Source organism: Pteropus vampyrus, unplaced genomic scaffold (genome assembly GCF_000151845.1).
Source record: "Pteropus vampyrus isolate Shadow unplaced genomic scaffold, Pvam_2.0 Scaffold484, whole genome shotgun sequence".
Lineage (NCBI taxonomy): Eukaryota > Metazoa > Chordata > Mammalia > Chiroptera > Pteropodidae > Pteropus > Pteropus vampyrus.
This window is the reverse complement of record NW_011889265.1, coordinates 92,626-113,967: the sequence shown is the minus strand read 5'-3', so window position 1 is coordinate 113,967 and position 21,342 is coordinate 92,626. Positions and strand designations below refer to the sequence as shown.

General features: G+C 59.5%; 1 protein-coding gene across 1 annotated transcript; it reads left to right on the top strand.

Annotated features, from left to right (window-relative positions):
* The first annotated feature begins 9 nt into the window (after positions 1-9).
* TMEM201 (transmembrane protein 201) lies at positions 10-17,763 on the top strand. Its single transcript, XM_011382605.2, has 10 exons — positions 10-702; positions 1,334-1,528; positions 3,058-3,234; positions 4,418-4,770; positions 5,455-5,658; positions 11,102-11,334; positions 12,883-12,954; positions 13,427-13,726; positions 14,498-14,635; positions 15,693-17,763. Exons 1-10 carry the CDS (start codon positions 337-339, stop codon positions 15,788-15,790), a joined length of 2,136 nt encoding a protein of 711 aa, XP_011380907.1. The 5' UTR covers positions 10-336; the 3' UTR covers positions 15,791-17,763.
* The last annotated feature ends 3,579 nt before the right edge of the window (positions 17,764-21,342 follow it).

Sequence of the window (21,342 nt, the reverse complement as noted above, 5' to 3'; positions counted from 1 at the left end):
GGAGCACAGATCCCCTAGTGTCTGGGCTAGGATTATCCTGTAGACCCCACCTGTCACCACAAGTGTGGTCAGCAAGGCCACTGTGGCCTGTCCGCACTCTTCCCTCTACTGAGGAGGGCTGGCCAGCTGCAAGCCAGGCAGCTGTCTCTGCTTCCCCAGCCTCCCTGGCCCTCAGCCCTGGGGACTTCTGTGGAGCACAGGAGGCTCCTTCCACCTGCAGGCTCCCCAAGAGCACCACTCTGCAGTGTAGGAGCCAGCCTCGTGGGGAGAGGAGAGGTCCTGGAGTCTGGTCCCTGTCTGCCCTGTGGCCTGTCCAGCCTGGGGCCTGGTGCCCCCATGCCTGAGCCCCAGGACACCAGGGGCAGGTGGCCCTGGGTCGCCTCATGGGCGTGCTGGAGCCAAGGGATATGGTGGGTCTCCAGCTGTTCCCCAGCTCAGGCCGGGAGCTTTGCCGGGGGGCTGAGAAGCCTGAGCCAGCGTGGCCCCCTTGCCGGTCCTCCCAGCAGATGCAGAACGTCCAGACAGGGCCCTTGCTCAGCCCGCCGGGTCTCCCGCTGCCTCTTCTCTTTCCTTGTCCACAGGACGAAGCCAACACACACCACGGTCAACTGCTGGTTCTGCAGCCAGGACACGGTGGTACCCTACGGGAACCGCAACTGCTGGGACTGCCCACACTGCGAGCAGTACAACGGCTTCCAGGAGGTACGGCCACCCCGCTGCCTGGCCCGGCCCTGGGGCAGGCCCCCGCCTCACCGCCCCGCGCCCCTCCTCTGAGGGCGCGGAAACAGGCTCAGGGAGCCAAGGTGCCTTGTCCAAAGTCACCCCGCTTTGGCAGATGGGGGTTCAAACCCAGAGCTTTCTGGCTCACCCACTCCGCTTTGCACTAGGTGGCGGGTCGACAGGCTTTCTGCAGAGGGCATCTCAGGCTTTCTAGGCACGGCTCCCGCCGCTCGGCTTGCTGAGCCACCACGCACAACATGTAAACGAGTGCACGTGGCTGTGGTCCCAGAGAACTTCTCGAACCCGAGAGGCCAGCCCACAGGCCCTAGTCTGCAGACCCCTGCACCAGACCACGGTTCCAGCCTGAGGTCCCAGATGAGGGCTGTGCTCTCAGCACCTTGCCTGTCGGGGGGTTTTTCTGTAGTTTTTTTGGAAGACAAGCTTTTGCTAATTGTCACATGTAAAGAAAGACAGGAGGAGATGCTTGAGATCCACCACCACTTTCTAGAGTGTCGCTGCTCGGGGCTTCTGCCCTGTCACCAAGCCTGAGCCACTGGGGAGATTCACTGGGGTTGAGGCTCCCGCACTGACTCGTGACCCCCTCCTTCCCTAGAATGGTGACTACAACAAGCCGATCCCTGCCCAGTATATGGAGCACCTGAACCACGTGGTGAGCAGCGCACCCAACCCCGGTGCCCCCACACAGCCCCAGCAATGGGTGAGCAGCCAGGTGCTACTGTGTAGGAGGTGCAGCCACCACCAGACCACCAAGATCAAGCAGCTGGCCGCCTTCGCACCGCGTGATGAGGTGAGGCTGGGGGTTCTTTAGAGCAGGGGTCCCCAAACCCCGGGCCACAGACTGGTACTGGCCCGTGGCCTGTTAAGAACCAAGCCACACAGCAGGAGGAGAGCTAACGAAGCGTCATCTGTATCTACAGCCGCTCCCCAGCCCAGCATCACCACCTCAGCTCCACCTGAGGTCATCAGGCATTAGATTCTCCTAGGAGCCCGGGTCCCTGGTGCCAGAAAGGCTGAGGACTGCTGCTTTAGAAGATTCTGGGAGAGGCATGCACAGGGCTCTCCAGACAGTGGCTTTCCCGTCCTGAATACTCGCAGGGCCCCCTCCTCACCCTGACCCTGTGCTGGCCCCTCGTTCCGGGTGTGTTATCTTCCGTCTCACTAGGACCATGCTTCCTGTGCTCCCTCTTTCTCATGGTCCCTCTGCTCTTGGCTCCAGGCCTGGGAGCATCATACAGGTGTCAGCGCCAGCCAGTCCAAGGGGGGTTCATCCCTGGGCAGAGGGAGGTAGTTCCAGCTGGGGCCCTATTGGGCCCAACCAGTCTGTCTCTGAGTCAGGCTTGCCCACTGGCTGCCCGGGCAGTTTGCTCTAGTTGGTAAAGGACACTCTTGGCTTCTGGGAGAGGAAGGAAGAGATATACTGCTGAGCGGCTGGGTGTTAGGAGTTCACCTTCCGGCCCCGCCATGGATCCCAGAGGCCTTATCTAGCGAATCCTGCCTTCCTACCGCCAGACCTTGCCTAGTCCAGTGGTTGTGACCTCAGGAGCTGAGACCCAGAGATGCTGGCTTTCCCAAGGCGCAGACTGGGAGGGAGGGAGGGCCAGGCAGGGGGAGATGGGGAATTTGCAGAAAGAAGGGAAGGCATGTGTGACTTGGCAACCAGGGCGGCTTCTCTGGCATTTTGGTCCCAGCAAGAGGAGATCAAACTGATATCCGTCCTGGCCACTGCAGACTGAGGCATTCGGCTGCCCCGGAAATGGGGAAAGAGAGGAGCATCGCTGTATCCCTAGGAGGAGGGGTGGTGGGACTGACTCATCCCTTCTGGGCTCTTGTTAAAGCCCCAGGGACCCTGCAGCTACCCCTAAGACCCTGGCCCAGCCAGGGGCTCTCCAGAGCCTTCCAGATCCTTGGGTTTAAGGGAAGGAAGGCTCTGCTTCGGGGTTGGACGTGTGCCCGAGTTCAGGCTGCGTCAGCCCAGTGCCACCTTCTCCGTGGCACGCTGCCTTCCTGGAGCCCACGTCCAGGAGCAGGGCCTGAAGCAGGACCGCATTTCGAGCTCCAGGCCTCCAGGGGGATCCTCTGGAGTGAGAACTGGGCTAGCGTGTCTCCCCTCACCTGCTGTGTCCCAGGCTCTGGGCCAGCCCTTACTCCTAGTAGCCAGTGTCACCATGCTCAGTGGGCTGTTTGTCCCACTGGGCAGTGGAGGAAGCAGGATCAGAGTGGGAACGACTCGCTATGGTCACCCCACTTGTAAGTGAACTCAGGTTCGACCTCAGTCGACCCAAAGACCCTGAGCCTCTGTCCCCCCTCAACTCCCAGGGCAGATACGACGAGGAGATCGAGGTGTATCGGCACCACCTGGAGCAGATGTACAAGCTGTGCCGGCCGTGCCAGGCGGCCGTGGAGCACTACATCAAGCACCAGAACCGCCAGCTGCGCGCCCTGCTGCTCAGCCACCAGTTCAGGCGCCGGGAGGTGGACCAGAGCCACACACAGGTCTGCACGGGGTGGCCACGGGGCATTCGGGGCATCGCAGCCCTTGAGCTTGTGCAGGAAACCCCTTCTTTGAGGGCCGGGCCCCAGTGACTGGAGGGCAGCTCTCCAGAGCTGAGACCTTTCTCCCAAAGGAAACAGCCTTCCCATGGGTCCACATGCCCACTCTGTCCCCAGGCCCTTTCATGTCACCAGCCAGAGTGGGTGTCCTGTGGACCGTGGCTCAGTAGCGGGATCCACTCGTCACGTGCGTACTTGACCAGGGTTTTGAGTTGCCTTGCTGCGTTGGGGCGCGTTCCCCACACTTGGCATTGGTTCCTCCCGGCAGCTTTTTTGGCGGGTGTACTCATGTGCCCTGCGACTCCCGTTTACAGTATGGGAAACCGAACAGGGAGGTGAAGTAACTTTCAGAGGGCCAGTCATCTGGTGTTTAGAGGCACCAGGATTTGAACCCAGGACCATCTGGCTAAAACTCATTAATTTTTTATCACAGTATTCAGTTAGTGGAATATTCTGTTTCTTAAAATCGGATAATAGTAGCAAGTGGATCTAGAAGTAAAAATCACCCCCTCCCCCAAGAAATTTCTGCCTGCCCCCTCGGGTCCCCAGATGTGCCGTGTCCAGTTGGCATGTGGTTTCCGTCTGTGGCTGGGCCTCCGACCACACGCCACGCCGCCCGCCCACATGCCCGTGCGCGCGCAGCAGGATACCCGGGTGTTTGGTTTTCCTCCTCACCATCACGTTCCAGACAGAACAGCTCACTGCCGTCTGTATTTTTGTAATGTAACTTTAGCCAGGGTCACTTACATATTTATTAGCACTCCAGTTAAAATCATAATAAGAATTTTTGATGACAGTTTGACAAAATGATTGAAAATTTTATTTGAAAGAATAAGGTCACCGACACATCAAAAAGATTTCTCTAAAGAATGCGGTAGACCCCTCCTCACACAGTGACTCACAGCGGGGCGAGGGCCCGGAAGCGGGGCTCAGCGTAAGCCTAGGGATAGCCGAGACTGTCGAGAATTGAGGGCACAGCGAAGACGGCACCTCTGGTCGACAGGACCCGGCCGCGTTCTCCAGGGAGTGCTGTAGCTCCCTGGCCAGACGCCCGCACACTAGGTGGGCCTGAGAATGCCCGTCGGTGGCTCTGGCCATTGCACTGACCAGTCTCTCCCTCCCTCAGAGCTTCTGCTCGTCCGCGGTGAAGGCCCCGGTCCAGGTCATCATGCTCCGTGCCCTTGCCTTCCTGGCCTGTGCCTTCCTGGTGGCCACCGCGCTGTATGGCACCAGTGACCCCTTTACCCTTGGGGTCACCCTGCCCCCAGCTTTGCCACCTAGTGGCAATGGTTCAGCCACTCCTGACAACGGCACTGCCACTGGGGCCGAGGGCTGGCGGCAGCTGCTGGACCTTCTGCCAGAGCACATGACAGAGAAGCTGCGGGAGGCCTGGGCCTTCGGGCAGAGCCACCAGACGGGCATCGTAGCACTGGGCCTTCTCACCTGCCTGCTGGCCATGCTGCTAGCCGGCCGCATCAGGTGCGTGTGGGACCAGGCGGGACAGGGGTCTGCCCCTGGGTCACTGGTTACTGCCTGGGGTGGACTCTGGGAGGAAGCCGCTGGGGCTGGAGCCAGGAGGGCCTGCGGCGCGCACAGCCCTGGGCTAGCTCCGCCGCGTCACTGAGACAAGGTGCGCCCCTCTTCCCCGGCAGCCGGGGGTCCAGTGGGCGAGGCGAAGCAAGTGACTCGTGTAGAGGGGGCAGCGGCACCCAGCAGGACTCACCCCTGCGTGCCGGGGCCCCCAGGGCCAAGTCACCCTGCTTCTCTCCACCTTAGCTTCCCCATCTGCAGTCGGAGCGCCGGTAACCGCCCACCTCACTGACTGCTGGCTCTGGGGCTTTGCGCTCCCTCCCAATGCAGTCACGGCGCCTGTACCCAGTGGTGTCCACCTCATCTCAGTGACCGAGGAGGGCAGGGCGGGGTCTCTGGACCCAGTGACCGGGGTAGGGGGTCTTAGCCCAGTTGTACAGGCTGGAACCCTGAGGCTCAGTTGCACAGCGTGCAGCTGCTGGAGGCGGGACCGAGGCCCTCTCACATTTCTTGGCCTTGGATCAGGTCCTTTGAGCAGGGCCCAGGTGGATGAAGGAGGCAGGAAGTGGCAGGACATGGAGGAGTCTCGTCCTGCCGAGATGGACTCTTACTCCGCTCCCGATCTCCCCGCAGGCTCCGGAGGGTTGACGCCTTCTCCGCCTGCCTGTGGGCCCTGCTGCTGGCGCTGCACCTGGCCGAGCAGTACCTGCAGGCTGACTCACCCAGCTGGCTGGACACCCTCAAGTTCAGCACTATGTCCCTGTGCTGCCTGGTGGGCTTCACGGCAGCTGTGGCCACGAGGAAGGCGACAGGTCCCCGGAGGTTCCGGCCCCGAAGGTCAGAGAAGCGGCAGTGACTGCGGGGGGAGGACAGACGGACGGACAGGCCCAGAGCAGGGCACCGCTCTGTCTTGCATCTTTCTTACCTGCCTCACTCTCACCCCTGCCCAGCCTAGAGCCCCCAGTCCTGGTCCAGCCCCTCTACTTCCCTGAGGAGTTGAGCCTGTTCCCCCACCTTTCCCTTTCCAGCACCAATAAGCCGTCCCCCAACCTAAGGCACTTCCTGAGTGCTCTCTAGCTTTTCACCAGTGCCACCACCTTTCTGGCCTAAGACCTCCTTACTGCCCCGAGGCCAGAACATGGGTCACACACACACAGCCTGCCTGTGATCTATGGCTTCCTGCTGGTAGCTCCAGGCGCCCCCATCCTGGCTGTGGGTCTTTATCTGACTGACCCGTGGGATGAAGGTTGTGGGCCTGATCTTTGCTTCTCTTCTTAACCTGCCCCATTTCTGAGTCCCCGACGCAGGCTGGTGACTGGCTCTAGGCTGGCCCTTGCCGCATGGCCTGAGCACTCAGGTAGCTTGATACAGGCAGGTGCTGCTGAGCGGGGGCCAGAGGAGAGCCCCCCCACCCCCTCTTCCCCACATCACTTCTCCGGTCTGTCCTTTCGGCTCATTGCCTGGGCTGTCCCCCGGATCCACTGCTCAGTTCCTGCTCCGAGACCTTCCTGAGACCCCGCTATCCCTCAGCCTCCTGCCCTGGGAACGGAGGGTGCGGTTCTTGGGCCCAGACTGGACTTGGCCATGAGTTTGTGGGGCGAGGCCCTTCTAAAGGTGGGTAGTAGAAAAGTCTGCTTTTTTAGGGTCAGCAAATTTCTTCTCAACAGGTTGTGGCGGGAGTTTGCCCATGATGAGGGGGTCTGAAGTCTGTCCTTTATTTTTTTTGGCACTACTGTGGGCCAGACAGAACTGGGTCATGCATGCCCCACCCACACTCTCGAAATCCCGTCTTTGCCCCGGAAAGGCAGGACCCCCACAGCTGGCCCCTCCATACGCCCCTGCAGGGACTCGGGTCCAGGCTTCCCGAGCTAAGGCCACCCTAACTGGCTGGCAGTGCGGAGCCTGAATGGCTCTCATTGGCCTTGCCACCTCCGACCCCCCAATGCCTGTGGCGTCCCCAGCTTCCTGCACTCACTCCCCTCATGAGATTGCGGGGAAAAGATCTAATTGACTAAAGTTAGCACGAGGTAAGTGGCCCAAGGCACATGTAGGTCCACAACAATACCAGGTCATTTGTCACTTTGTGTCTCTGGCTGGTCAGTATCACTACTCTTGCCCCTGGAGGCCCTCACAGAGCGTGCTGAGGCGCCTGCTTTCCATGCAGGGCAGCCACGGAGCCCACTGGGCTGCAGCGTCACTCTGCCTGGGCCAGGTGGGAGAGCAGAGCCAGTGACAACCCAGAGCCCCACAAGGGAGGCGCTGCCTGCTCCCAGAGTCACCGCTCCAGGAGACAGGGCTGGTGTGTGGCACAGACCTGTTAACTCATTAGCTGTGTGGTCCTGCAGGTCCCTGCCGTTCTCAGCCTCAGTTTACCATCTGTGAGATGAGGGAAACCCCTTTCTAGGACCCTTGAGTGCTGACCACTGTGTAGACACATTCTGGAAATGGAGATGCTGCCCCCAGGAGGAAGTTCTTGGCCTGGGGGCTGCGTCTAAGGGTCATGGCAGGAGGCTGGACCAAGGCCGTCCCCTGCCTGGTGTTCTATGCTCTGACGCCCCCAGAGCAGGCTAAACACTCCCTCCAGGGCCCATGTCCTGCTGTTGGTCACTCTGAACCTAAGCCTCCCTCCAGGTGTGGCCCAAGTGTGCCAGCCTTCCCACTGCGCCCATCAGAGCCCAAGGAAGGCAGAAACATGACACATGCATGAGGGCCACACTCCGCGGGGAGCCACCGAGTAACCGGACCTGAGGAGCAGGCGGGTCAGTGTACTGGCCAGGCCCCAGGTAGCCCAGAGAGCACTGAGAGCTGCCCTGAGCGCCCCCAACTCTAACCCTCACACTCACTGGGCTGTAAGAGCCGCCCCCACCCCCACCCCCCGCCTCCCATGGCCCAAGTGGTCCTGGGCCCTACTCAGCGTCCTCGTCTGCAGTGCCTGGGTGGGTCGGGAGCTGCCCCGTGAGCTGCGTGACCCCGGACAGGCCCCGCCTGATGGGGTGCAGCAAGGAGTGGGGTGCTGGAACCAGGACCCAGCCCCAGCGGCTGTCTGCCTGCGGGGCTGGGGAGCACCTCCCTGTCCCTTCACCCCAGTCCACCTGCCGTGGGGAGAAGGGGCAGCAGTCCCAGGTGGAGAGCCAGTGGTCTGTCAGCCGTGCGTGTCTGTGGTCTCCCGTTCTCGAGACTGGCAGCGCGATGCTCATGGCTGCTTTTCTTGGCGTTGAGTAGAAGCAGGCCATCTGTGTGTACGTGTGTATGTCTTTAACTTAAATTATTTATAATAACCTTAACCAGCTCTCCTGCTGGCCAGAGCCCCTGCTGAGCAGGTGTCTTTCCCGCCCTCCAGCGGGGATGGGAGGGCTCCCTCACGAGGCGAACCTCCTCAGACAAAGGCTTCCTGGCCTTTTTAGAGTTTTGTGCGACTTTTTTAAATTACCCATTTGTCCCTTAAAATTCCACCTCTGAGAGCATTTCAGCACCTTCTCGTGTTATTGGCAACAGCCGAGGACGTGCAGGCACCGCTGGGATCATGGCCTATTAACTGGGAATGTGTCACCCCTGTCAGGGACCTCTTTCCCCTCCCCTGGGAGCGACTGTCAGGCCATCCGGGATCAGGGTGACTGTCCCCAAGATGCGAGGGAGATACACGTGGCTACAGATCTCCCCCTGGGTCTGGGGTCTCCACCCTGGGCCAAGCAGGCTCCTCCAGTAACACCTGGACAGGAGCAAACTGCCTCGACGCACCCGCCTGGGGAGGAGCCTGTGTCCCTTCTGTCTGTGACTGTTGCTCAGTGTCTCGTCTTCTCTCTGGTCATGTAGTAGAACTGTGGATGATTGTGTAGTGACCCTCTAATCACTGTAACCACAGCTCCTGGCCATAGATGCTATGTGTTTGATGCTGTATTTAAATAAATGCCCCCGGGGCCCTGCTTTTACCGGTGGGCGTCAGGTACCATGTCTTTTTTGTTTTTTCTTTCACGTTCCTTCAGAGACTTCTCTGCCGGGGCGGGGACTTTGGGGTGCAGGCGTGCCCACAGGAGTCAGATTTGGGAGTTGGCGCCATGGGCATTGAATGGCTCAGGATCTAGCTGTCTTCGTGTACTGTGCTGGGTGATGTTTTTCCCCACCTCAATAAACTGCCACTTAAACAGTCCTTGTTCCTTCTGCTCCCAGCTGGAACTAGGGTTTGGTTGGAAAGACCAAACATCCTTCCCACTGTCGGATGGGACACTGGACAGCCACCCATCTCCTCCTCAGACCCTTTTATCCAGTGGACTTGGGATTCTGGGCTGAATGCCTATTTGAGATGGGGTTCGAGGGTGCAGGGTAGCCTGGGGGCCTCGCCAAGGGGAGCGTGGAGACATTTAGAGCTCTGGAGCCAGCAGAGATCCGGCTCCTGTAACGGGGCTCCCGGGGGACCATCTTCAGCGTCACGGCCAGAGCTCGCACTTGGCACTTTACAAGGATCAGCTAGTCAAGTGATGTCACTGGGTGTCCCAGCAAGAGGGATCAGGTTGAAGAACTCTTCCCCTCAGTACCATTATTTTTAGTGGCACCAAATTGGGAACCCACCTGTGCCAGGTGGACGTGAGACTCGGGTTTTCAGTGCGGGGCAGCTGCGGCTGTGAGCGGGATCTGGGAGAAGTGGGGAAAGGCCAGCAAGAGCCAGCTCGTCCTGGGCCAGCTGACCACCTCTGACACCCGCAGCCCAGCTCAGACCCTGTCCTCTCACGTGCTGCTTCCCAGGGGTGGTCCTCCGGAGGGCTGCCTGGTGGGGGTGGGTGCAGAGTCCTGCTGCCACCTGCTAGAAGGGGCTGGTCACCCTGCTCTTGTGAGGCTGCTGCTCCATGGGACAGACCTGGGTCCTCTAGGAGGCGCAGGCCCCAGCAGGGGACAGCTCCATGCGTGATCAGAACAAGCTGACCAAAGGTCTCGCGTGTTTACAGCCCCTGCGGTGCCTAAGGCTAACCCCACACACACACACACACACTGCCCTGCCAAATATGGCATGGTAGTTCTAAAGCGACAGCACAAAATCGTGACTTCTATTTAGAGATGGGGCCTTCCCCAGGTGTCTCGGGGGCAAGGAGGTGGGTGTCAGATGGGCATCAGCAGCTTGGCTTGATGAGCTCCTTCCTTGATTTTCCATGTTGTCCAAACACTGAGGCTGCCTTTGCTTCTGAAGTCCATGTGGCCTGGCCCTTTGGAAGACAGTAAAAAGGTCTTAGATCTCCAAGAGGGTGACACCAACCCCACACTGACCCCATAAAGCTGGTTCAAAGGGAGGAGCATGGCGGAAATATCAGGGAACTCGGGGGAGTGCGGCTCGGCCGGCGGTACCCCGAGTGTTCAGTCGAGATGGGCACAGGGTGGGGGGATGTCCCCTAGCCGCCCCAGCTCTGCCGCAGGGCCTGAGCTAGCCTTGCTGTCCATCGACACATTGTTTATGGGCTCTTTTGTCCCTTGGGACCGAGGTAAGGCTGGACTTCTGCAGCTCCGTCCAGACCGTGGGCGGACTAATACATTAACTGTCTCTGCCCCTCCCCCTCTGTAATCGGTTGCCTTAATCAGAAGCATGGTTGACATTCTGGCTTGGGGCCACCAGGTCCTATCGTGTGATTTGTACCACTCTCGAGTTAAAGAGACACTGTCACTATCCGTCTTTGGGGGACAGCCTTGCGATCACTCACGGGTCTCTTCTCAGTTCAAGTCTGGCTTGTGTCCTGCTTTCCTCTCCCCGGAGATCCCAAGCCCGGCCACCTCCCCCCTGCTCTACCAGCGGCTTTAGATTAGTGTCTAGTGTCAGAGGCCAGCGAGCAGCGCTGGGACTCCTGGAGTCAGTCCCCAGGGAGCAGGGGACTCTCCAAGCGCGGCCGCTGCCCCAGGGCTGTGGGCACAAGCAGGAAAAGGCAGAGGGGAGCCAAAGGCCACAGCCTTTACTGAGAGCCTGGTGTGAGGTGGAGCGAAGGATTGGCATGAGGTTGGCAAGGGTGACAGTGTCACTTTAATACCGAGACTTGTAGTGGAACTAGTTTGCTGTGAGGCTGAGGGAGATCGGAAGGGGCATGCAGGGAGGGGGGTCTCGCTGACACCTCCCAGCCACCTGGTCCTAATGGTGTGAATGTGGTCAAACTGCTTTTCTGCTTCAACTAACGCACGCCTCCTCTGGGACCCCGACTCAGGGCCCACCTTGCACTGGGGGAGGGAGGACAGACGGCTGGGCGGAGGCTGCCTCGGAGCCCCCCAGGCTGACCCGCCTCTTCCCCCCGGCCCATGGCTCTCACAGGTACTTCCCAGGAGACTCTGCCAGCCTTTTCCCCACTTATCCCAGCCTGGCCATCCCCTGCTCCAGTGTCGCAGGCTCCTCACCATCTCTGTTCATCCCCACCCCACCTGGCTTCCTGCCACTCGCCAACCAGCAGCTGTTCCGGTCTCCCCGACGGGCCTCACCCTCCTCACTGCCCGGCCGCCTCAGCCGGGCCCTCTCGCTGGGAACCATACCCTCTCTGACCCGCGCAGGTAAGAGGCGCTGGGGCGTGGCGGACAGGGCGGCCGGCCGCTGGGCACGGGCTGGGAGGCGGTGCGGGACGGGGTCGGGAACGGGCAGGACCAGCCACCGCCCTTGGCCGAGGGACTTAGCCACTCTGAACCAGTTTCCCTCACAAGCAGTGAAGCTAGTAGTAGGAGACCCTGCCTTGGGGGGCTGTGAGGGTTAGTGAGGTGACGCGTTTAAGGTGCTCTGGAGGGTGGCACGTTGGCCACTCGTAAATGTCCTCGCTCTGGGTCTCTCTCTCCCACCACCACTTTGCCCTTATCACTGCTGTGGTTTTCAGACCCCTGCCTCTCTGTGTGGTCCAGAGGACGGGTTCAGTTCAGGTCAGCCATGTTTACTGAACACTTGCCGCATGTGGACCCTGGCGGGACCGAGACCTGATCTCTGTCACAAGAGACTTTGTCTCATCCCTCACTGAAATTTCCCGGTAGGGTCTTTCTGGAAACTCGACCGAACCCCGTTTTTCCTACCCTAGAGGCCTGCGCGTGCTCTGTGACGATCATCCTCAGTGGGGAAGCCGCTGTGCGGTAGCTTTTCCTCACCCTTGGGGGCCTGGGGCGGGCTCCCTGGGTCCCAGGCCTGGTGCTGGGGCTGCTGGGCAGGACCCCGTCCCCTGAGAATATGGGCACGGCTTAGCTACGCCGGGCTTGCTGACATGCAGTCACTGACTCATCTAAGCCCCTCGGCAGCTCTGCCAAGTGGGAGCGGCAGCTCAGTCAGGCGCTTCGAGCCTCAGTTTCTTCCTGTGACATGCTCGGCGTCCCGCTGTGCTAGGAGGTGGGGTTTGAGCCTCGCTCAGACTTCTAGCCCCGTGTGTGTAGGTGGGTGTCCTCCTAGGTAGAGGGTGGGTCACGCTGCAGGAGGGATGGCTCACGAGAGGACACGGTATTCAGCTGACGGCAGATGAGGTTCGAGGCCTTCGGGGGGACCGGAGGTGTGATCGCCCCACGCACAGGGACCCAGACTCCGAGTGTTCCTATGTAACCACACGTGGCCGGGTTGCCAGGAGGGAGGGGCTGCTGCCTGTCCTCCCGCCAGGAAATTGTTAGTAAGCAGAATCCCCGAGCCCTGCCCGCGGCAGGTAACACAGCTGGGCCCTGGCCCAGTGCAGGCCCCGGTTCTGTTAGGCCTCCAGGCCCTTGGTGAGCAGCAGGTAGAGCAGGGGCACCGTGGAGCACCCTAGACTCGGGACCTGGGAGGCCCAGGAGCCGGGCACAGGGTCTTAGGCCTTCGGGGTGGAGGTGCAGCGGGTTTGTGCCCAGGGTGGGTGCAGGCCCTGCCCGAGCCTTTGGCTAACCATCTCGTGAGGAGATGGTGGCAGACTGCGGGGGATGGGCACTTTGCTTCGTGGTTTGTTCTTTTAGAAATGAACCGACTGGGGTTAATCGTCCCCCAGGGTGAGAGGCAGGGATGTGCTGGCAGGCTGGATTCCAGCAGAGCAGGCCATGCAGAGGGAGAGGGTAGGTGGCTGTCATCTCCGCAGGCCCGACCTATGTCACCTTTCTTTCCTCTAGACTCAGGGTATCTGTTCAGTGGGAGCCGCCCACCGTCTCAGGTGTCTCGATCCGGGGAGGTTCCTCTTTCAGGTGAGGAGAACCGAGAGCTGAGAGGGGTGACAGGGAGGCCGCGTTGGGTGGGGGCAGCGTGCAGGCCGGGCTTCCCGGAGCCTTGTGTGGGGCGGAACAGAGAGAGGTTAAGCATGAGCTTTGGGGTCAGATGGGCGTGGCAGTTTCTCAGATTCGACACAGTGCTGTCGTCCAGAGCTCTGAGGCCCCAACCTTCAGTCTCTGGGCCTTGCTCTCAGCAGAGGGCAGTACCAGGGCTTTGGATGGAAACTGGGAGGCCAAGGGGACATGGCTGAGGCTCCATGGTCCTCCCCCCTCCCCCAGGTGCCTGGCAGGGTGCACTCCCCTCCCTGCTCTGACCCCCCGCCCCCTATCTCTGCAGAGCCCTGCCTTCCTTTCTTGGGTAATAGATTAACAAAATAGCCATGTCAGCTTGCTGTAGCAATAGCAAACGTTCATGCGTTAATGTGTTGCTTTTGTGTCCTCCCTGCAGATCACTTCTCTCTGCGGGCCGGGAGCTGTCCGTCCTCCCCACTCCCTTCCCCCGCGCCCTCCGTGGCTGGCTCGGTGGCCTCCAGCTCTGGCTCTCTGCGCTACCGCAGGCCCCTCATCAGCCCTGCCCGGCTCAACCTGAGGGGACAGAAGCTGCTTCTCTTCCCGTCGCCCCCCGGGGAGGCCCCCAGCACCCCCAGCAGCTCAGATGAACACTCGCCCCACAACAGCAGCCTCTTCCCCACCGAGCCACCCCAGGTCCCACAGAGGCAGCCGGTTCAGGACACGAAGCACACAGTGGGTACGACCCTCTGACCGCCCTCCCCGGAGGCAGAGGAGCCCGGCAGGGCTGTGGGAGCGCCTCCGCGGTCAGTGCCGCAGTGGGAGAGGCTGCACCGGGCCTGTCCTTGATCTTATCCAAGTGCGTGTGGCCACCCTCCCAAGAGCTCCAGTCACTTCTGGCCTGGCTTCTGGTGACCTTGAACCCTCCAGGACATGGTCCTCTCTGTTGGCTGATTTTATTTTCCTGTTTTGCAATTGACCTTGAGGGAGCCTCTGTTCCTTGGGATGGATCAGAAATGCGCGATGCCCTGCTGGGCTGCATCTGGTAACAGATATTTTCGTTTTTGCTCAAATGATATTTGGCAAAGCGTTTTTACCTTTTTTAAATTAGGCCTCAACCTTTAAAATCTAGAGCTTTTGCATGAATGTGTGGATTTCCTGTGTCTCTTACAAGGTCAGAAGATTTGGCCACACTGGGCCTGAATATTGATCAGACAAGTAGAAGGGCAGATTGAGGTCCCACGTCCCCATCTCTGCCACTCCCACCCCATTGACCTGCCTCCTTCAGGAGCTTCACTCTGGCCATCACCTGTCAGCACCTGATGGCGTTAGAGTTTGCCGTTCCCAATGTAGAACAGCTCCCACTGCACAGGGTGGGGTGAGCGGGTTGGGACAGACAGACAGTGCTGACCGGCCATGTCCAAGGGCTGTCCTGGGGTTTGAAGCAGCCCCGTGTCTGTCCCTGGGGATGAACTGTGAGCATCTACTCAGACACCCCTTCTCTCTGCAGACATGAGGTCAGTGCCGGAGAGAGGCAGCGCCTGCAGCAGCCGCTCCATCAAGAAAGAGGATGACTCGTCCCAGTCATCCACCTGTGTGGTGGACACCACCACCAGAGGGTGCTCAGAGGATGCCACCGCCTGGAAAGGTCTGTGCCCCGACGTGCAGAAGGAGGGCAGGGCAGTGTGGGAGGCTCGGGTCTGCAGCCACCATCGCCTCCTGGCCTGCCTGGGACCCTGATAGAAAGACCCCTCAGGGGGGCCCTCAAGCGACAGGGTGGTTAGTTAGATAACGCACCCAGCACCTTCTGGGTCCAGGCTCACTCGGCAGACAGCCTTCTCGCCCTCAGTCCGGGCTTGGGTTCGCGCTATGACAGCCGCCTCCCCTCACGGGCAGCCGTTTAAATTTTAACAAAGTTTAATAGCAATGAAAATTTAGTTCCTGTGCCAGCCACGTTTCAAGTGCCCGTTGCCACGTGTGGCCCGTGGCTGCTTTATTAGACATCACAGACAAAAACACTTCCGCCTTCGCAGAGACCGCCTGGGAGGGCATGCCCTGGAGAGCAGGGGTGCGGGGGGGCTAGTGTGGGGGCTGCAGGCCTGCATGGAGCGCCGGGTGCCTGGGCCCCAGTCGGAGCCCCAGTCCCGGCCCCGCAAGATCAAGTCCCGGCTCTGCGTAAGATGCGCATAAGGTGTGGGGTGCCTGGCGAGTGCTTAGCACTCAGCACTTAGCTGTCCCTGGGGAGCATGGGGCCTGTGTGTTGAAGACAGACAGAGTGGCACACGAGGGGCTTTCCCGGGGCCTGGGGGTGTGACCCAGCAGCGGAGCCGTGGCCAGAGCACAGACTTGGAGTGCGGGACCTCGGTCAGCCAGTTAACCGCTGAGCCTGGGCAGGGCTCTCATCCTTAAAGCCCCGTTTCCTGTCTGTAAAGTGGTGTTGCACCCCCACCTCCATCACCAAGGTACAAGTGCGTGACACCCTAGCCCAGGGCCTGCCCGGTGGCTCAGGCAAGGAGGCGCCCTCAGGGAGGGGGCACTTGACGAGGTGACCCCAGGTTGAGGTCTCTGGTGGAGAGGCCTCTGGGAACCAGGGAAGCGCTGGGCTTGGCCCCACAGTGTCCCTGCTCGCCGGGTCAGGGACTCCACCCACAGGCTCATCTTCCCACCTCTGTGCCTTTGACCGCGTCTCTCCCTCTCTCCTGAAGGTTCTTTCGGCCCCTCCCTGGTCCGAGGCCTCCTGGCCGTGAGCTTGGCTGCCAATGCCCTCTTCACCTCAGCCTACCTGTACCAGAGCCTGCGCTGACCCGCGGCCCTCAGCCTCCCGGCGCCCAGGTGCATGCTGCTGCCACTGCCGGCCGCGGAGCCCTCCCGAGGGGCTCTGCCTCCCCCTCTTCTCCAGGGCCCTCGACCCACTGGACCGAGTCCTGCCCTCAGGACGCCTTGTCCCCTCACCTGACAGACTGCAGGGCTGAGTGTGGTCCGTGAGGCCGCACCCCTCTCCACCCATCTCCTTGGCTCACATCAGTTGTGTTTGGTGCTGTCCTGAAGCCAGGGATCCCCAAGGGGCTGCACGACCCCAGGGGTCCCCCATGGTCCGGCCCAGCAGCGACACCACTATTGCTGTAATGGCGGCAGGGGCCACATGCCTCCTGACCCCAAGCCGCGGGCTGTGACCACATCTCAGTACTGTACACCCCTGTCCCACCGGCCGCCTCGGGCTCCCTGGGGGAGGCGGGGGGGAAGGCCCCCATGTCACCTGTCCTCAGCCCTGCCCGATGAGAAACAGGTCCCTTGGGCAGGCCCCTTGAGGGTGGGCACACTCTCCCCCCCTTACCCCTCCCGTTGGCTCCAGGCCCAGCCTGGCCGCTGGCTCTCCCAGGGGGGCCCTGGGGGTCTGGGGTCCCCAGCCCCGGGCTCCTCAGAATCCCTGGGTCTCAGGAGCCCAGCTAGGGACTAGCATAAGCACCTCCCCCGGGCTCCCTTCTGCACCCGTTGCATTACCTCTGGCGATCTTCCCCGGCGGCAGCCCATTGCTCTGTGAAGGCTGCCCAGGGCCCCCCCCCCGCCCCACCCAGGCCTGCGCTTCCGGGCCCCTCCACGTGCTGCGGGACTGCCCGGGGCAGCCCGTAGGTCACAGATGAGGCCAGACCCCCGCCCCACTGTAGACCTGGCTCCCTTCAGCCGCTGAGACCCCACTTTCTTCCCTTTTATTTGTTGTCACTATGGGCTGAGTGTGACCTCATCCTCAGGCCACCTTGGCTGGCTTTCCTGCCCTACTCCCCCACCGCCCTCCTGACCCCTGCTGCAGGTCCACCCCACCCCCCCACCCTGGTGCTGGGGTCCTGTCCTGCCCTGGGAGGAGGAAGGAGGGACCTCAGTCTGGCACAGGGACCCTCACGATGCTGTGAGGGATGAGAGACTGCGTGTGCCTGTGGACATCAGAGCCCCCAGCCCCTGCTGCCCTGGGCCTCGGCCACAGGTGTGGGCAGCGCGTGTATGTGTGCGGGTGCATGTGTGTGTCAGTGCACGTGTTTGTGCCACTTGGGGAGGAATTGGTTTCCTCGGTGAATTTTGAGACTTCTTGGGGGGGAGGGGATGGGAGGGTCATGAGGGCAGGAGGAAGGGTCTTCACTCTGTCATTCAGGGATAAAGTTTAATTTTATTTTTCTACACATTTTTGCCAGGTAAGGCATTTTGCTGATAAGCAGGATGCCCCCAATTCTCCCTGCCAGGGAGGTTTAGTTTTTTTAAGCTTTGGGTGCTTTTTTAGTGATTGTTTTTACCATGCGGGGAAGGAGATTGCTCTGACTCTCCCCCTTCTCCTCTTCCCCCCACTTCTGTCCCGAGAGCTGCTGTTTCCTGCCCTGTCTCCCCCCAGAACATGGGGACCCAGGGGGCCCGGGGCCACATCAGGACCTTTAGTCCAACTGCCAGAGATGGTTCCAACTCGGAGATGGTGTCTCTTGGCCCCCATTTGTATAGTGGGCACGTGTGTCGACTTTTTAATTTTATTTTTTGCCTACAAAGCCAAACTCCGTTCTCAAACACAGTTCCTCTCTGGCTCTGAGGAAGCCCCGTACAGCCCACCCTTCTCCTCTCGGGGCCTGGGCGGTCTGCGCCGTCCTGCCCAGGCGCAGCCAACACCCCAGCAGAGGCAGGGGAGGGGCTGGGTGGGGAGGGGCTTTCTTATGTTTTCTTTGAAACAAAAATCCAACCTTATTTTTCTTTACAAAAGCAAAAAAGGAAACCAAAAAAGATAGCAACCTTTGAGCTATACTTCGGTCTCTCTTGTCTTTATTCTGTCTGCTTCCCGGCTCGGGCCGGCATGAGGACCCTGACGATGAGGGGGAGCCCCAGGTGAGGTGGCAGTGACTCCACTCACGTCCTCAGCACGGAGCTGGGGCAGGGCCCCGGTGCTCATGGTATGGGGTGATGCGGTGCGACTGTCCCGGAAGTCTTAAGGGATTCTGACAGGAGGCCAGCACCTGGTTAGCATCTGGGCCAGAGAGGCGAACAGGAGGAGTGTGCTGAGCAGGTCTTGGGCCGCAAGTGCTCACCTGTCTCCAGAAAAGCACGTCCCAACCAGCAGGCCCTGACCTGGCCCCGGGCTGCAGGGGCCAGGATCATCCATATCTAGAGACCTTGTTTTCTCCTGAGCCCACTTGGAATGGCCCAGCTATCCTCCCAGCAGCTGGGTCCAACACCAGGTGCACAGCTGGACACCACCCGTCCGGGTGGGCCCGCAGCCCGGGCTGGGCAAGGAGGCCCAGCTCTGAGGCATTCAGGAGGCGGGCTTCTGGGCCTAGTGGCTGGGCTGAGGGCAACTGGCCCAGCGTGAGCAAGGGCCGAGTAGGCACTGAGAAAGCCCTTGGTGATGCTGCATTGGCCTCACGCTGAGCCAGGAGCCTGGGTAGGGGACCGAGGGGCTGGCCTCCTACATGTCAGAAGCACAAATTCCGTGCTCGGGCTGCCGGGTGAGTGTGGGTCTGCATTTCTGTGGGCTTCAGTTTGACTCTGAAGTCACAAGACCACCCTCCAGGACCGAGGAGTGGATGATTAAACCACAACACGGTGCAGAAGGATCCCCAGTAAATGTGAGTGACTCATTCTAGCCCAGGGTCCCCTGGGAGGATGGTGGGTGGTTGGCTGAGGGGCAGGCAAGAGGGGGCAGACGGTCATTCTGCTAGAAGCTGGCGTTCTGGGAAGCAGGGCCAAGCTGCCCACAGTTGGAGCCACAAACACCTCTGAGTTCACTGACCTTGAGTCCTTATGATGTCCCCTGAGGCTGTGACCTCTAAGGGCCAAAGGGAGCCCACTTGGAAACTCAACTTTTCTCATGCCCCTGCAAAGTACATGTCAAGGAAAAACCTGTGGCTCCCACAGGTCACCTGCCTATCCCTTGTCTAGGGTTCCCCTCCCGCACGCAGCCCAACACTGTGAGGAGGGAACCAAACGGGGGGGTCCTACGTAACCCCAAATCCCCATGTGTGGTTTCTGGGTGGGATTTTTTTTTTCTCTAGTTTATATTTCATGACTAATGTCATCTGTTTTTATGAAAGGGCAATATTTATTATAGAAAACCCAAAAATACAAGTGAGCAAAAAAGAACATGTCCCATAATCTCAGAATTGAATATTGGTACCTACTCAGTCTTTTTCTACATATGTATCTACATGGTTTTTTTACAAAAATGAGATTTTTCTGTACACAGCATTTAGTCACTTGATTTTGTCACCTGTTATGTCCGTAAGTGCGTTCTCATCCCTCTTAAAGGCCACCTTCCTTCCCTCACTGCCACACACCTAGACCCGTCAGTTCTGCCTTTATAATGGGGACAGACAGAACATCTCTGTAGGTACCTATGTCTTATGCATTTCTGTATTTAAGGCCCTTAGGATAATTCTTGAGAGTTGAATCGTTCTATCAAAGGCTTATCGAGGTTCTAAAGCTTGCTCTATTCATTGCCTGGTTGCATTCTAGGAAGATACAGAAAATGATCTAGTTTTTTTCAAAAATCCTGAGCCGACTTGCTTAGGAAACCTGCCCTCGATCCCAGACAGCTTGCATGAGGGGAGGAAGGATGATCAGAAGATCCAGGCTCTAGTCATATTTGTAAAGAGGTGGTTTTCACCCGGGTTCCAGGGAGGAGGAAGAGGCTGGCAGGAAGCCTGGCGCCCACCTACCTCCTGGCAGAGAGGCTCGGTTTTCATATGCTGGGCTTCACCTGAGTTTTATGTCAGAAGAAGGTTTGAGGACCACTGCTAGCATGTCACGCCCCCCTTAACAATGAGCCCTGCAATGCCTGGGCCCCTCCCTGCAATGGGAGAGGGAGGACCCCTGTGGTCTCCCAGCCCTTCTGAGGGGTGATCAGAGGCAGAAGCCTCTCATGGCACGTCCGGGCGTCCGGAGTGGCTGCACCACTGCGAAGTGCCTTTTCATGGTAGCAACCCTGAGGACATTTGCTACCAGGGGTAGACGTCAGGAAAGCTGGTCTCAGTCCCTCGAGGGCTGGGTACAGCCAGCTTAGCTTCGGGGCCAACGTGGGATTGTCTGCACTTTCACTAGCTTTGGATGTGTGCATCCTGTCCGTCCACCCGGTGAGAGCGAGCTGGATCAGTGAAGGAAGGGAGGGAGCCATGGTTTCCCGAGCACGCTCTTTCCTTCATCCATCGCCAGCCATGTTTGTGCCCTGAGCACGTGCCGGGCTGTGCTAGGTTCGCAGGGCTACAAAGGTGAGCAAAGGAGAGATGCCTCTGCCCCACGGGGCCAGAGGCAGCCTTAGATGAGCACACAGTCATCACACAGCCACACCAAAAGGGCTGTGAAGCGGTGGGACATGGCACCTCGGATGTGACTAGTCAGGAGGTTGGAGATGAAACTTGAAGGCAAGATGAAGGAGATCACCGTGAGTGGGAGTAAGTGCTCGTGCAAAGGCCCAGGGGCCGGCTTGCAGGGAATTGGAAGGTTAGTGTGTCAAGAACCCAGGGAGGGAGGATGTAAGTGGTTCGAGAGGAGCCCAGGAGGAGAGCGGGGGCCCATGTAGGGTGCATTAGAGAGTGTAGATTTCATCCTAACAGTAAAGAGAAAGCCAGTGTCCAGTTTAAGCAAGATCGTGCCAGGAGCAAAGGTGCATTTTTAAAGGATCATTTAGCAGAATGCGAACCTGGGTCGGACGCACACAAAGGAAACCAGAGAGCCGGCAGGGGGCTGCTCCACCATTCTGGGGAGAGAAATGGCCGCCAGGACAGGATGGAAGCAGAGCGACACCATCGGGTTCCAGGGGACAACCCACAGGACTTGGTGATTGGAGGTGGGGGCAGAAGGGGCGTCCAGGTTGACCTCTGGGTTTATGTGTGCACGGTTAGCTGCACGGAGGTGTCCCTTTCTGATCTGGGGAAACCAGAAGCGGGGCATGGGGAGAACGTAGGTTTTAAAATTCAGCTTTGAGCATGTGCACTGAGTGCTTTGGAGAGAGCTGATGGGACTGACAGCTTCTGCTGTGCTCCTGCCAGGAGCTCCCCTCCCTTAACTGCACAGCTTCAGGTCCCACTGAAAGGCCACCGCCCAGGAGTGGCCTGAATGGGTTCCCTGTTATTCTCTCAATATCCTACAACTGCCTCCATTCAGTTGCAAGAAGTGGCTGTCCCCTTCGATTACTTGGCTCAGCTGCCTTCCCATTTAGAACACAACTTCCACCGGGGAGGAGACCTTGGCTCCCAGTTGAGGCTCATTAAATGTTTTCGAATGAATGAATGAAATGTCCGTTCGACAGGATTAAAGGAACAGTCACAAGTTACTATCGTAAGAGAACGTTGTATAGGACGGCAGAGGCCAGGAGGCATCCAGCCCCTCCCC

Excerpts from the sequence above, each read along its gene's own strand:
- TMEM201 (XM_011382605.2), top strand. The coding sequence starts at position 337 with ATGCCTGAGCCCCAGGACACCAGGGGCAGGTGGCCCTGGGTCGCCTCA. Across the intron at positions 1,529-3,057 it reads CCTTCGCACCGCGTGATGAG|GGCAGATACGACGAGGAGAT; the intron begins GTGAGGCTGGGG and ends CTCAACTCCCAG. Across the intron at positions 14,636-15,692 it reads GGATGCCACCGCCTGGAAAG|GTTCTTTCGGCCCCTCCCTG; the intron begins GTCTGTGCCCCG and ends TCTCTCCTGAAG.